This window comes from Protopterus annectens, chromosome 2.part0 (assembly GCF_019279795.1).
Source record: "Protopterus annectens isolate FY-2018-M chromosome 2.part0, PAN1.0, whole genome shotgun sequence".
Lineage (NCBI taxonomy): Eukaryota > Metazoa > Chordata > Ceratodontiformes > Protopteridae > Protopterus > Protopterus annectens.
The window spans coordinates 1728099868-1728113055 of record NC_056728.1 but is presented as its reverse complement, the minus strand read 5'-3'; the positions used below and the strand labels follow the sequence as shown (position 1 = coordinate 1728113055).

General features: G+C 37.9%; 1 protein-coding gene across 1 annotated transcript in view; it reads right to left on the bottom strand.

Annotated features, from left to right (window-relative positions):
* The window catches only part of EPHA8 (EPH receptor A8), a 2987396-nt gene that overhangs the window by 450224 nt on the left and 2523984 nt on the right, over nucleotides 1-13188 (bottom strand). Inside the window, exon 11 of the mRNA XM_044061766.1 lies at nucleotides 6894-7079. Coding sequence (XP_043917701.1) covers nucleotides 6894-7079 — 186 coding nt within the window. The remainder of the gene's footprint in view (nucleotides 1-6893; nucleotides 7080-13188) is intronic.

The following is a 13188-nucleotide window of genomic DNA, read 5'->3' as shown; positions in this document are numbered from 1 at the left end:
GGTCTTTGGCTAACAAAGTTCGCAGGTGACTGCAAACTGGGAGCCATAATAGAATCACTAAATGATGCTGACATTCTACAAAAGGGCCTCACAGAGACAAATGCTTGGTGTCAAAGTCATGGCCTCAAGCTCAGTCCTAAGAAGTGCATTGTCATCCCCTTTGGGAAAAACTCGGTAGCTATGAACTACCACATAAGCGGTAGCTCACTAAACACTGAAAGAGTGATATGAGACCTCGGGACACAGGTGGATAGTAGTCTCTCGTTTGATAACCACATCACCACAGTAGTCACGAAATCCTTCTACATGGCACACCTCATCACAAAAGGGTTCTCCTTTAGAAAAAAGGAAGTTATTGTTCCGCTCTACTCATCCCTCATTAGACCAATAATAGAGTACAATGCCCCATTTGGCATGTATTTCACAATACATCTACAACAATTGAAGAGGCCACACAAGTACCTCACTAAGAGGATTACCAGCCTCAAACAGATGCCATACGTAGACTGTCTCAAAAAAACTCCACCTCTACCCCGTCGCATATTGCCTACTCAGAGGTGATCTCTGCCTAACATACAAGGCTATGTCAAACCTAGAGCTGTCAGACATGCTACACTTAAAGAAATACCAATCTCTCCATACCATACGCTCCATGGACCTAAACCTTGTCACCACAATAAACAGAACATGCTGGAGAGATAGATTCCTGTCCCAGAGATTCCCTATACTCTGGAACAAACTCCCCATTCCTGTCAAGCAAAGCTCCTCATTGGCCTTCTTTAAGAAAAACCTTGACGACTGGATGAGAAATAGAAAATTCACCCCGAGGATCACTTCTGCAGCACTGCTTGACAGGGGCACAGGAAAATAATTTTCTTGGGTGGCGAAAGCCAGGTTACATTTTTGGCTAGGCTTATATAGGCCCAGGGCCGATAGCCTAGTACTTACCTAAGTGAACCATAAAGAACTACAATAAGTTCCTGTAGCTGTAGTATTAAAAACAGCTACAGCTATGATTTTCATCTGCACCACAAAATTCAACTATTAGAGGCAAGGAAGACAAATTTCTACCCACCCCAAATATGAACATACTAAAATATAACTAATCGCGATTCCAAAATATTAAACACATTTTCTTTTCTGACCACTGGTACCTCAGGAGTCCACAAGCATTTTTATATAAAGTAGGAGACAAGTGCACTCATGAGAACTAGACAAATTTTACAAGCATCTAACTTAGTGTACTATGCAGGTATCAGTATGTGTATGTCCTGTGCTTGCTCAGTATACCAGGAAGTTGTCTCCAGTTGCTGATGACAGTAAATAATAAGTCAAGTGGGAACATCAAACATGCAGTACTGTTGTTTAAAAAAGCATGCAGTTTTTTTGCTTTTATGTAATCCATCTTATAATAGCAATAATTCACTCACATGTATCTTGATAATGACATCCTGACATTGGTTGATCATTCAGGCTTTGCTATCATGTTCACATCACACCAACCATTGCTGAGTCCAGCAAACCACACCCACTTTTGAACTACTGATTAATTATACATGACAAGTTCTGAGAGTGAAAAAAACTGTTTTAATAATTTACATTCCTACTGATTTTAAAATAAAAAGCTATGCAAAATAAGTTACTTCATTACCCACTGTTCTAGTCACTGCCCTAAGGGATGGAATAATTCACTGGATGTAATTAAGGGGTTAAAGATCTAAAAACAATAGTAGACAGCAATTTAAACTTTAATCACTGTATATCTTCTGAAGCCAGAAAAGCATCTCCCTAGTCCATCTTTCTAGAAAGAATGCATGTTGTCACTAGGGGGAGATCACGCACCCACTGTATGTATCATTGAACTGACTTACAATTAATCCATTACTGAATTTGTCACTAAATTCTGTAGCCTTCAATCAAGCTATCTGAAACAGCATGAGGAGATACAATGATTCCTTACTAGGAAAACTGAAGGATTGGCAGTCTTAAGGCTACAGGAATTGTCATTATGTTAATGTTGCTATGGACACTGAAGTAAACTCTGCCTGGTCTTAAGAAACACTATGATCCGGTGGTTCTGCAAGAAATTATGTGGCTGAAACACATAGGGAGCTAACTCTATATGAAGTAACCTAATATGACAGGTATTACATACATTCTGGGGATAAGAAATAAGCTTCATCTTACAAAAAGATCAGAAGTCAGGTGTTAACTTCCTTCAACAATAGTTATACTCATATAGGGAGTTGGAAATATCAAAGAGGTTACAGCAGTCAAGTTCTTGAAAGGCAGTAGGTCATAAGTTTGACAGTCAGACTTGTTAATCTGTGAACCTATAAGGAGGTCCAGCTAAGGCAAGAAATCTCAGTAAGGATTTATTTCTCTTTTTCTAGTGCTTCAAAATAAGATAATGACTGCAGCATTAATGACATATTTTAGAAGAAAATGTTCCTTTTCTTAAAAAAAATCAACAAAAAGATCAGTATATTACATGTACATCATGGCTTTGCATCTGTTACAGTTGAAAATATCCATTTAACACGGCTTCCTTGGATTGCTTGTTTGCATGGGGGTTTGTCCATTGCTACATGTCGTAACCATGTTATTGTAATCATTTTCAATATTTTCCATACATAATTGCAAGTTATTACATCTTTATATTGTACTGCAGGCTGATTCCCACAGGGCATCCCAAAGTTTTAATCAAGTGTGTGTGTGTGTGTGTGTGTGTGTGTGTGTGTGTGTGTGTGTGTGTGTGTGTGTGTGTGTGTGTGTGTGTGTGTGTGTGTGTGTGTGTGTGTGTGTGTGTGTGTGTGTGTGTGTGAGTGCGTGTGCGTGTGTGTGTGTGTGTGTGTGTGTGTGTGTGTGTGTGTGTGTGTGTGTGTGTGTGTGTCTGTGTTCTGAGTATGTGTCTGTGTGAGCGTGTCTGCCTATCTGTCTTATTTTACATAGGAACATTGTAGAGTATAATCAATTAGTTAAACCTCTATACCCGCTCTCTCTTTAGAAAGGACATAGTACTGAAAAAGCTCAGATCGGCAGGCAACTAAATTAGAAGCTAAGAAAGAAAGAAAGTATTCTAAATTCAGACCCTAACAGAAACTCTATTAAATGCAGAGTGAAATAATCAACAGTAATGGGCTGGAAGACTTTTTACTTCTTCTTCCTCCAGGTCAGCTGACATGTCCCAGTTTAAAATAAACTAGCCTTGTGCACTGCAGATACACCAAATGAGCTTCATTTACCAGAGAAGTGTGTTTGCTCCATGTCACTTCTATTGAAGATTGTATCTTTTTTAGGGGAGATTTCTGCTATACTTTGTGAGATGAGATAGATTTGTTGGTGTTCTGAGTGTTCCACTCAACCCTTGGTATATAACAAGAATTATCTGATTGGCTCTTTGTGTGGTTATTTGATTGGCTGTTTAAATTGCTGCCCTTTGCTTTCCACTAGTCTGGTTGTAGTGTGCTATGCGACACACAATTCTATGGCATGATACACTCATGGATGCAAGTCTTTGGTTTTAAATATTGTCTATAGCCTGTGTGATCGCTATGCTCATGTTCCATGCCTTAAATGGTTATCCTACACATTTGGTTAGCCCTTGTCATAGCATAGTGTAGAGTGACCTTCCTCACCAAGTTAAAACTTGTTGCACTATTGTGAACTTTCCCTATCTTGCAATATAGAACTAAAAGAATTAGCACAGTGATGATGTAAGGGCTGATATTTGAAAATCCCTCCATGTGGAAGAGGTTGCATACACTTTTTTATGTAAAGAATTCCTTCAGAGAATTTGGCTGAATTTCTTCTTTATTGAGGAATCCAAAATTTTCAGATCAGTGAGATACAGCTCAGACCAAACACCAGTCTCTGTGAATGTTTTTGTACTTTATTATTGTGGAAAATGAAATAGTTTGAGGTGGTCCATTACAAAAGGTTCTCCAAAGAGAAAAAGCAGCTTTTATGTGATATTGCCCAAAGAATTTCTAGAATAACCTACCCAAATATAAGGAATTAAGCCTCATATTGTGGGATGTCATTAAGTCAGCATTTAGAGCCAGTTTTAAGGTAAAGGAGGGAAATATACAGAAGGCTAGAGATTGTTTGTTGTTAGAGAAAGAAAGGGAATGACACGTCTTGTAAAATATTCTCCCTACATCCAGTCAGGCCATGCCAGTTATTCAAACATATACACATCTACATCTATCTCTAGCTATAAAGATATATATATATATATATATATATATATATATATATATATATATATATATATATATATATATATATACACACACACTCACACACACACACACACACACACACACACACACACACACACACACACACACACGCACATACAGATATATATGTATGCATGTGTGTGTATATATATATATATATATATATATATATATATATATATATATATATATATATATATATATATATATATATAAAATTCTCAGCACTGTTTGCACTCTGTTTTGCACACTAATTCCAAAAGGAAACCTCTATTTTCCAGAGTTCTGTGTTCATACACTCTGACTACTAAGTATTCAGTTAGTACTTTTATTGATAGCATATTTTAATCAGAGGTGCGTGAAATTAATAATGGGGTAAGAGTTTCAGTATGAAAGTAAAGACTGCAGTAAGTCTGTCCAAAACTTTGCTACAGCAAGGAATCATTCAGGAAGCTGCAGTTCGTGTCAATGCAAGTAGATGAAGTGGAAACATCATAGATAACAGCAGATTAGATACTCATCTCTCAACCCAATAAATCTTCTACTATAGCTTCCAACACTCATTAAAGTCACTCAAATGTATGCTGGCATATTGACAATTGCAGCATTCTAGTTTTGATAAATGCTTCAGTGGGACACAAAGCTTAATGAAGTATGTTAGACAGTTAATAAAACCTTCCACCATTGCAACCCCTGAAGTACCATTTATCAGCTTTTAAATCCTAACTGTATGCCACATGTTCCCATATCTTTGATATAAACATGTAACTATGCATATTGAGTTCATAATGTTATTTCAAAAGGATATTGGCACATAACTATTTCATATGCTAAACAGTAGTGTCTTTGTCTGTTACAGATTACTGCTCACTATATGATTTATGAAATTCTTTGCAGATTAAAATATGGACCAGTTTTCACTTGCAATTTACCCCTAGAATTCTTTAGAGTTGAAGTCCATCCATAGCCTGACTTGGGTCTATGCTAAACATCCATTTCCTTATTTAAGATAGGGAACCTTCTGTTTACAAATAGACCTGTGAAGTTATATTGTATAAATGAGATCATTTGTTTTTATTCAGGAAAAAAACTGTCATCTTACTGTCCCGTTGTATAAAATTCTGAATAAATTGTGATGTGTTCACTTCTTTTATTAATAATAACCTGAAATCTAGCAAACACCATGGTATCAGGCCTTGTCATGACACAGGCACAGCTCAGTGTGTTGTCATTTTATATTCCTACAAGCTTTACTATATCTTTCTTCTTTGACTTTTCCAGGACATTTGATAAGAAAAATTGTAGCTTTATTGTGGAACTTTTAAAATAATATTACTCTTCCTTGTGCTTCATAGCTCACTAGTTTCCGTGAAGGTAGAGCACAATATGTCAAAGGTGATGATGCAGCGTTCCCACAGCCCACCACTTGCGACATTGGCTGCCCCTCAAAGCTCAGTGCTCGGCCCCTCACTCTACTTTATGTTCATTAATGGGTTGATGAAGCACTGTGATACCTCAGAACTGGTTTGCTGTGCTGATGACTCTTGTATCATTCTTACAAGTGATACTGTTTCTGGTATGAGCTCTAAAATGCAGGGGATATTCAGCTCCATAAGTCCTGGTTAAGCACATCTGGACCATATGTCAGCAGTAATCAAATCAAACCAGTGATTTTTACCTGATAGAATCCTAGTAATGAGAACAGTGACCCTACTATCTCCAAGGCACATATATTACTGTGAACATTCTGTAAAACATATTGTAAACTCCACAAAACTGCCTTGACTAAACTAACCATTGATAGCTCATGTAAGTAGTGTACTTCCTTAGATGAATTAGAAACTGATATTTTTACAAGATTCTGACTTTCTTCCCTTCCTTTCTCAGTATTATGCTACCTCAGTATCTGAATGTCTCCTTCCATGCTTTCACTACTGTCTAGACATATTCACTAACTATATTCTGCACTTCTTGAAAAGTTAAAGCAAGCTTATAACAAGACTGTCAGATCTGAAACACGTCACCCTGCTAGAATCTTCTGCTGTCCATCACGTTATACAATATTTAGTGGCTGGATTCCAATGAAATTCTGCCCATAATTCAAATAAAATATGCACTATAGCTATCACATACTCTAAGTTCTCATCACATTCTCATATCTTTGAATGGCGCAGATATAAGCTTCTCTTATCCATACATATTATGGTGTGAGGCTCTAGGACAGCCTTTGACATGCATTGCAGACAATTTTTGTCCGAGTACAAAATGAAAAGCTTAAAAGTAAGTCTGTATCTGCAATAAATGAGTATGTCAGACCTGAACATGGCATAGTCACTGCTCATTGTCATGGCACTGAATCTGTCTTTGTGAAGATGCATGTAAATGTTATCTGTTAGCAGGTACACATTCCAGTTAAAATTTGTAACTATATCTCTCAGAAGACACACACACACACACACACACACACACACACACACACACACACACACGCAAAAAACAACAAAGATACTGTAAATTGTCTATTTGCTTCTATGCATCCTACATCACAGCTCCACTAATGGATTTTAACCTCCATGCTTCAAACTGTAATGCCAAATGTTGCTTACAAAAAATATCACCCTCACACTCTCACTCCTCAGATAGACTTACTTCTAGAAACAACTCCTTCTAATCGAATGATATTAGGGTGATCAAATTGTGCCATTATACTGGCCTCACTCAGAAAGTCACATCTCTGTTTCTCTGTGTAGCCAGACTTCAATGTTTTTATGGCAACTGGAATCTCTCGCTTCCCTGGAAGTTTCAGACGACCATAGCATACTTCACCAAATTCACCTGTAGATTAACAAAAGAAAGCAAATGGGAAAACAGTAGGTGTATTACTAAAGCTTTCTATCAGTGTCAGCAAAAATGTATGTATGATTTAACCATAAATAACCCAACAGTGCTTCAGCACAGACATTCAATAAATGTGAATCAATATTGTCATTACAATCAGTCAGTTGCAGTCAGGAAAACAGGAGAGTGAAATACAGGGGTGCTTCTTCTAAATCTTTACAGCATCATTTTAAAATGTTCCTATTATATTTTTACTTTTCTTTTTTTTTTTAATATTACTCTTGTCTCCTCCCCCTTCTTCTTACTCTGACTGCAAACCCCACCCTGTGTGATCCTGCCTTCTCCCTTTACATTCTTTTTATACTTGGCAATATCCTGTCATCCCCTTTTGTTACCTGCCCAATTTTTATCTAGCTCTGTTCTCTAGCCCATTTCTCATAGATCTGCTTACACCCCCTGCCCTAGACTCTCAATCAATGCATATGTCCTCTCAGTGGCAGCTGGAGACTTCAAATCAAAGGGGGGGGGGGCTGCAGGAGACAGCTGAATGGGAGTGATCAGCTAGAAAGGGGTGGGGCCAACTAAAAGGGATGGGGCTATGTTACAGAAACACTCACTAACTCGTTAATTATTTTACATTCATCTTAAAATACAGACAAAAAAGTATTACAGTTTTGCAAAGATATAATTACAACAACAGTAAACAGCAGGGCAATTTAATTCATACCCAGCCTCAGTTCCCATTGCCTACCCCACCCACAGTATCTGATTTGATCTTGTGAGGTTAAATACAAAAACAACAGCAAAAAAGACAATACTGTCATTAAGATAAGTATTCATTTTTTTCACATAACACTCAGTTCAGAGCTTATGGTTGATCTTACTTCATTCAAATGCACATCAGTCTTGCAAAGCAAGCTAGAACTGCAGTCATTCCATTTGCACATAAGCATTTCCCCATCCCAACTGCCTACCCAGAGAATCTGCTTTGAACCTAACAAGGTTTAAAATAATAAAAATAAAAGACCATGATTACATTACTCTATTTCTGTCACATCACATAGCCAAGAACTTGCATGTGATCTTAATTCATTTCATCCATACACACTTTACTCATGCAAAAATCGAGTTTGCTTCAACAGAAAAAACATTGATAAACTATTCTAATTTATCTTGACTAACTCTGCAAAAAATACTAGGTTAAAAAAAAAACAGATGTCATCCACAAATAGCTCTCCAGATCACACTGCATACTTAGTATCTCTTTGACTCCTGCCAGGATATTATATTAAAAAAAAGAAAGTCATCAACAGCCCCCAAAAGACATTGATCACTAGCATCTGGTTGACCCTCCCAGAGTATTATGTTAAAGAAAGAAAATCATCAACAGTCCCCAAAGTGCATTGCTCCTTAGTATCCATTTAACCCTGCAGGGATATTATATTAAAAAAGAAAGAAAGTCATCAGCAGCCCCCAAAACACACAGACCACAGCATGTCTTTGGCCCTGCCAGTGTATTAAGTTGAAAAAAAGAAAATCATCAACAGTCCCAAAAACATATTGCCCCCCTAGTATCTGGTTAACCCTGCCAGAATATTATATTAAAAAAAAAATCCAAACAACTAAGGCGAAAAAATGGAGACCACAGTCCAGGAATAGTGAAATACTATCCGATTTGCACTTTATTTAATGCTACCAATGCCACACGTTTTCGTCCATAAAACATAGACTTCTTCAGAAATACATTCAATAAAAAACTTTCCTTTTATACTTGTAGACTGAAAAATGTACCAATGAAAAACACCTTCAATGAAATAGTTAAAAAAATAATAAATTAATTAATTAGGTAAAGACAATTAAAGGTTGGAGAATCTATTCACAAAGAATCACATTCTTTAAAAATTCACAAAAGCATCTTGAACAACTTGTAATTACCTATATACAACTTAAAATTCATTTTAATAAATATTATTTTAAAAACAATATTAAAGAGGTAAACTTCTACACTAACATTAAATATATATGTAGAAAATCAATACAATCGCACCACCTACTGGCCTAAGAGTTAATATGTCATAAATATAAATTCAAAGAATAAATAACAACAAATACTTATATAAATCCCAAATATCAAATATAAAAGCTTTAAGATGTGTAAAATATTAGTATTAGTATATAGATAGCACCTATTGACCCTGTCCAAGAGAGATACAGGTGGAACCCCTGGGGTGACTGTGTTTGATGAGGGCCAATGAGGTGCTCTGTTTGACATGAAGTGTGAGTCTGTTCCAAAGATGTGATAACCTCTGGGAGACATATCTGTCCCCCAGCAGGTTCTATTAATTTCACATACCAGGTTAAGGTCTTTAGAACGAGTAACCCGTGTGCCATTTGACTTGCAGATATGCAGCATTTCCAATAAAGCAGGATCAGAGATAGCCCTGTACACAAGGCAGTGATCACCTTTGAGTAGTCTGTATGAAACAGAATAAAGTGACAGTGATTTCAGCCAATCCACATAGGAAAGACTCTGAAGACCTTGAGTTTTCCTTGTGAGGAACCTTTGTGGTGCATCCATTTGTTGCAGGTGCTTGGAAAGGTACATACCAAAAGGGTCATTGTACTCAATTATTGGCCTGATGAGGGAGGAATACAGAAATGAGTAATATAGAATGCCCTTCTTACTACTTTGGAGACATGGTGATCAAAGGTAAGGTTGCTGTCAACCTGTGTGCCCAAGTTTCTCACCACTGAGTGTGTACTTAGGGTGTTGTTATTCATGTGGTAGTTAGCGGGAACATCATCCTTACTGAAAGGGATGATAATACATTTTTTGCATTGAGTTTAAGGCCATGACTTTGGCACCAATCATTTGTTTGCATAAGACCCTCTTGTAGGATGTTGACATCGTTTGGAGATTCTATGACCGCTCCTAGTTTGCAGCCATCAGCAAACTTTGTCAGATACAGACATTTTTTTTTTTGCTTATACATTGGAGAAATATATTCCAAACAGCAGAGGTCCCAGGACTGATCCCTGTGGAACACCACTGGCTATGGGTCTGTTTTGGAGGTGGAATCTCCTATTTGACTGTATGGGTTCTATCAGTGAGCCAGATGGTAACCCACCTAACGATATAAGGGTTGATTCCTAGCTGAGTGAGTTTGGCAATGATGCTTGAGTGGAGTATAGTTTCAGAGTGGAGTATAGTTTCAAAAGCTTTGGTTAAGTCTAGGTAGGCCATATGCACAGGTTTCCCCTCACCTAGGGCCTTGGTGAATGTCTCAAAAAAGTCCACCAGCTTTAACATGCATAATCTTCATTCACAAATCCAAACTGAGAAGAGACAAGTGTTTGGAGATTACCTATATCTTTGTTGATATGGTCCATGAAGATTTGCTCCATTGCCTTGCAGATAAGGGAAGTCAGGCTAATAGGGTTATAGTTCCTAGAGTCAGTGGAAGTACCACCTTTGTGCAAGGGGATAACAGTGCATGAAGCTGATGCTCAGACTATAATTGAAAAGAGTACCTAATAGTGTCGCTAATTCTTGTTGGAGCCCATGTAGGATGCAGTCAGGGATATTATCAGGTCCCATAGATACTGTGTTTTTGGCCTTAGAGAGCATTTACAACCTGCTCTTTAGAGATACAAGGTAGGGGAAAGGTGGTAGGGAGGACACGGAGTATGTTTGGCAAGGATAAGGGAGTGAAGGTTTCACAGAACCTGTCAGCTAACAGGTTAGCTATGTCCACAGACTCTGTATATGTGGTATCATTAACAACCAGTTTGGCAAAAATCTGGCCCTTTCCTTTTAGGTTACAGATGTTGTGGCATCTGGCTATATCCCACAGGATTGTCACAGATTAAACATGATGTTCCTTACTATCCCGGGTCAGTAACTATTGAGCTTCAATCCTCACTACTGACTCCAACATGAGACTGCCACTTAAACAAGAGTAATATTTCACAATTTTCCCATAAGAGCACAACAGCAACATGCTCTATAATCTAGGACTGGATTGTATACTTCTGTCCACCCCTAATGTAACTCCTTATTACATACTTCAGAGCAATGTTTCCCAGTTTAAGACCTCTGACACCCTTACAATCAAAGTAAATTTAAATCTCACACATCCAAACACTTCTGGGAAAGCCTGACAAAGATGTCGAGCTGTGTCCCCTTCCCAAAATAATACAGTAATGCTGCCATCAATCAGAGTGCATTCATGCCCTTCTAAAGGGGTGTCTAGTTATGAAAGTTAAATATCAAAATATATGATAGATATGAACACAAACAACCAGGCCTTCAATGTGACCTGGTGAGTAACAAATAGCTATAAGCACTCTGTAATCTCTAAAGAGCACACTGTTTACCAGCCATAATATAAAGTAATGAAAAATATTTAATAATAAGTAAAATGATTAGAGGAATGTAAACCAGTAGCTTTCAATTCTTCTTCTTCTTTCGGCTTTTCCCGGTTAGGGGTCGCCACAGGGGATCATCTGTCCGCTCATGACTGGCAGTGGAGTTTTACAGTGTCAAGTTGCCAGCCTGACACCCAACCTTCCACAGAAGGCACAATCATGCACACACTCACACCTAGGACCAATTTAGAGTGTCCAATTCACCTACTGCATGTCTTTGGGATGTGGGAGGAAACCGGAGCACCCGGAGAAAACCCACACGACCACAGGGAGGACATGCAGACACTGCACAGAAGGCACCCCAGCTGAGAATCGAACCAGGGAACCTCTTGCTGTGAAGTGGCAATGCTAACTGCTGCACCACCATGGCCACCAAACCAATAGCTTTCAATAAACACCAGAATTCAATCACCAGAAATGTAAAATTAAACTGTAGGATAGAAGTCCATCATTCTAGAAAAACTCTATCTGAATTACTAAACTTTCCTAATCTAACTAGAGAATACTGTCCCTGTTCTAATCTAAAGTATAACAGCAAGGCAAAGGCAGGCTTACAGTTTTTGGTGAGTTCTTTTTTCTTTGGGTATCACTGCACATCACTGTAGCTGATCTCAACTCTTCAAAAACAGCTGCTCTTCAGAAACTGCCCAGTACTTGACTAACTGCACAGCTTAACAGTCTCAACTGTCTTATTTTAAAAATAGCAGTCAGTTGTTTCAAAAAGTTCTTTATCCTGTCAATCAGCTGTTCAAATAATCACCTAGCAACCAGGAACATTCTAATTACATCACCCACTGTTCAGCCGATTCTCCACAGTTTGTACTTTAGAATCTCCCTCTCAAATATGCACAGTTAGAAATTTATCAAAACAATGACAGATTATTTAAACATTCTGTATAAACATGGAAGTACTCAACATTTAGAAAGCTTATTTACATGTTCACAATTAGACATGCTGGCATACAATGCAAGTTAATCAGAGCATATACACAAATCCCCTGGGCAGGCATGCTAACACAGATGAGAGGGTTTTCATTTTCTTTATATTTCTCCTCCCCTTATGACTAAAGTATTATTTTTAAGTGACTCTTGAAAACTGATGCTTGACAAAAATGGGTCTTCCTGGGAAAATTAACTCACTCCTCTCCTGGACAATCTATCCGTATTGGTGTTATCAACACTACTGTGATGTTGTATGGTCATATCATATGCTTACAATCCTAAACTCCACCTCAGTAACTTGATATTTTTTTCTTACTTGCCCTAATAAGCCATGTTAAAGGGTTATGATCTGTGAGTACAGTGAATTTTTTTCCCATAAAAATAGGGCTGCAGCTTTGCAATGCCCACACTATGGCCAAACACTCTTTCTCCACATCTGCATAACACTCTTCTCTAGGTTGGAGTCTATCGCTCAAATAGATGACTGTGTGCTCTTCTCCTTCTGGGGAAACTTGGCTGAGCACAGCTCCCATCCCATAATTTGAAGCATCTACCTGTACAATAAATTATTTATTGTAATCTGGGCTGGCAAACACAGGGGGTCCTCCAAAAATCTCTTTTTTGTTTTTGGAATGCCTGCTCACAATCTGTGGTCCACACTACCTTGTCTGGTTTATTCTTCCTAGTTAGGTCAGTAAGGGGTGCAGCTATGGCAATGTAATTGGACACAAATTTC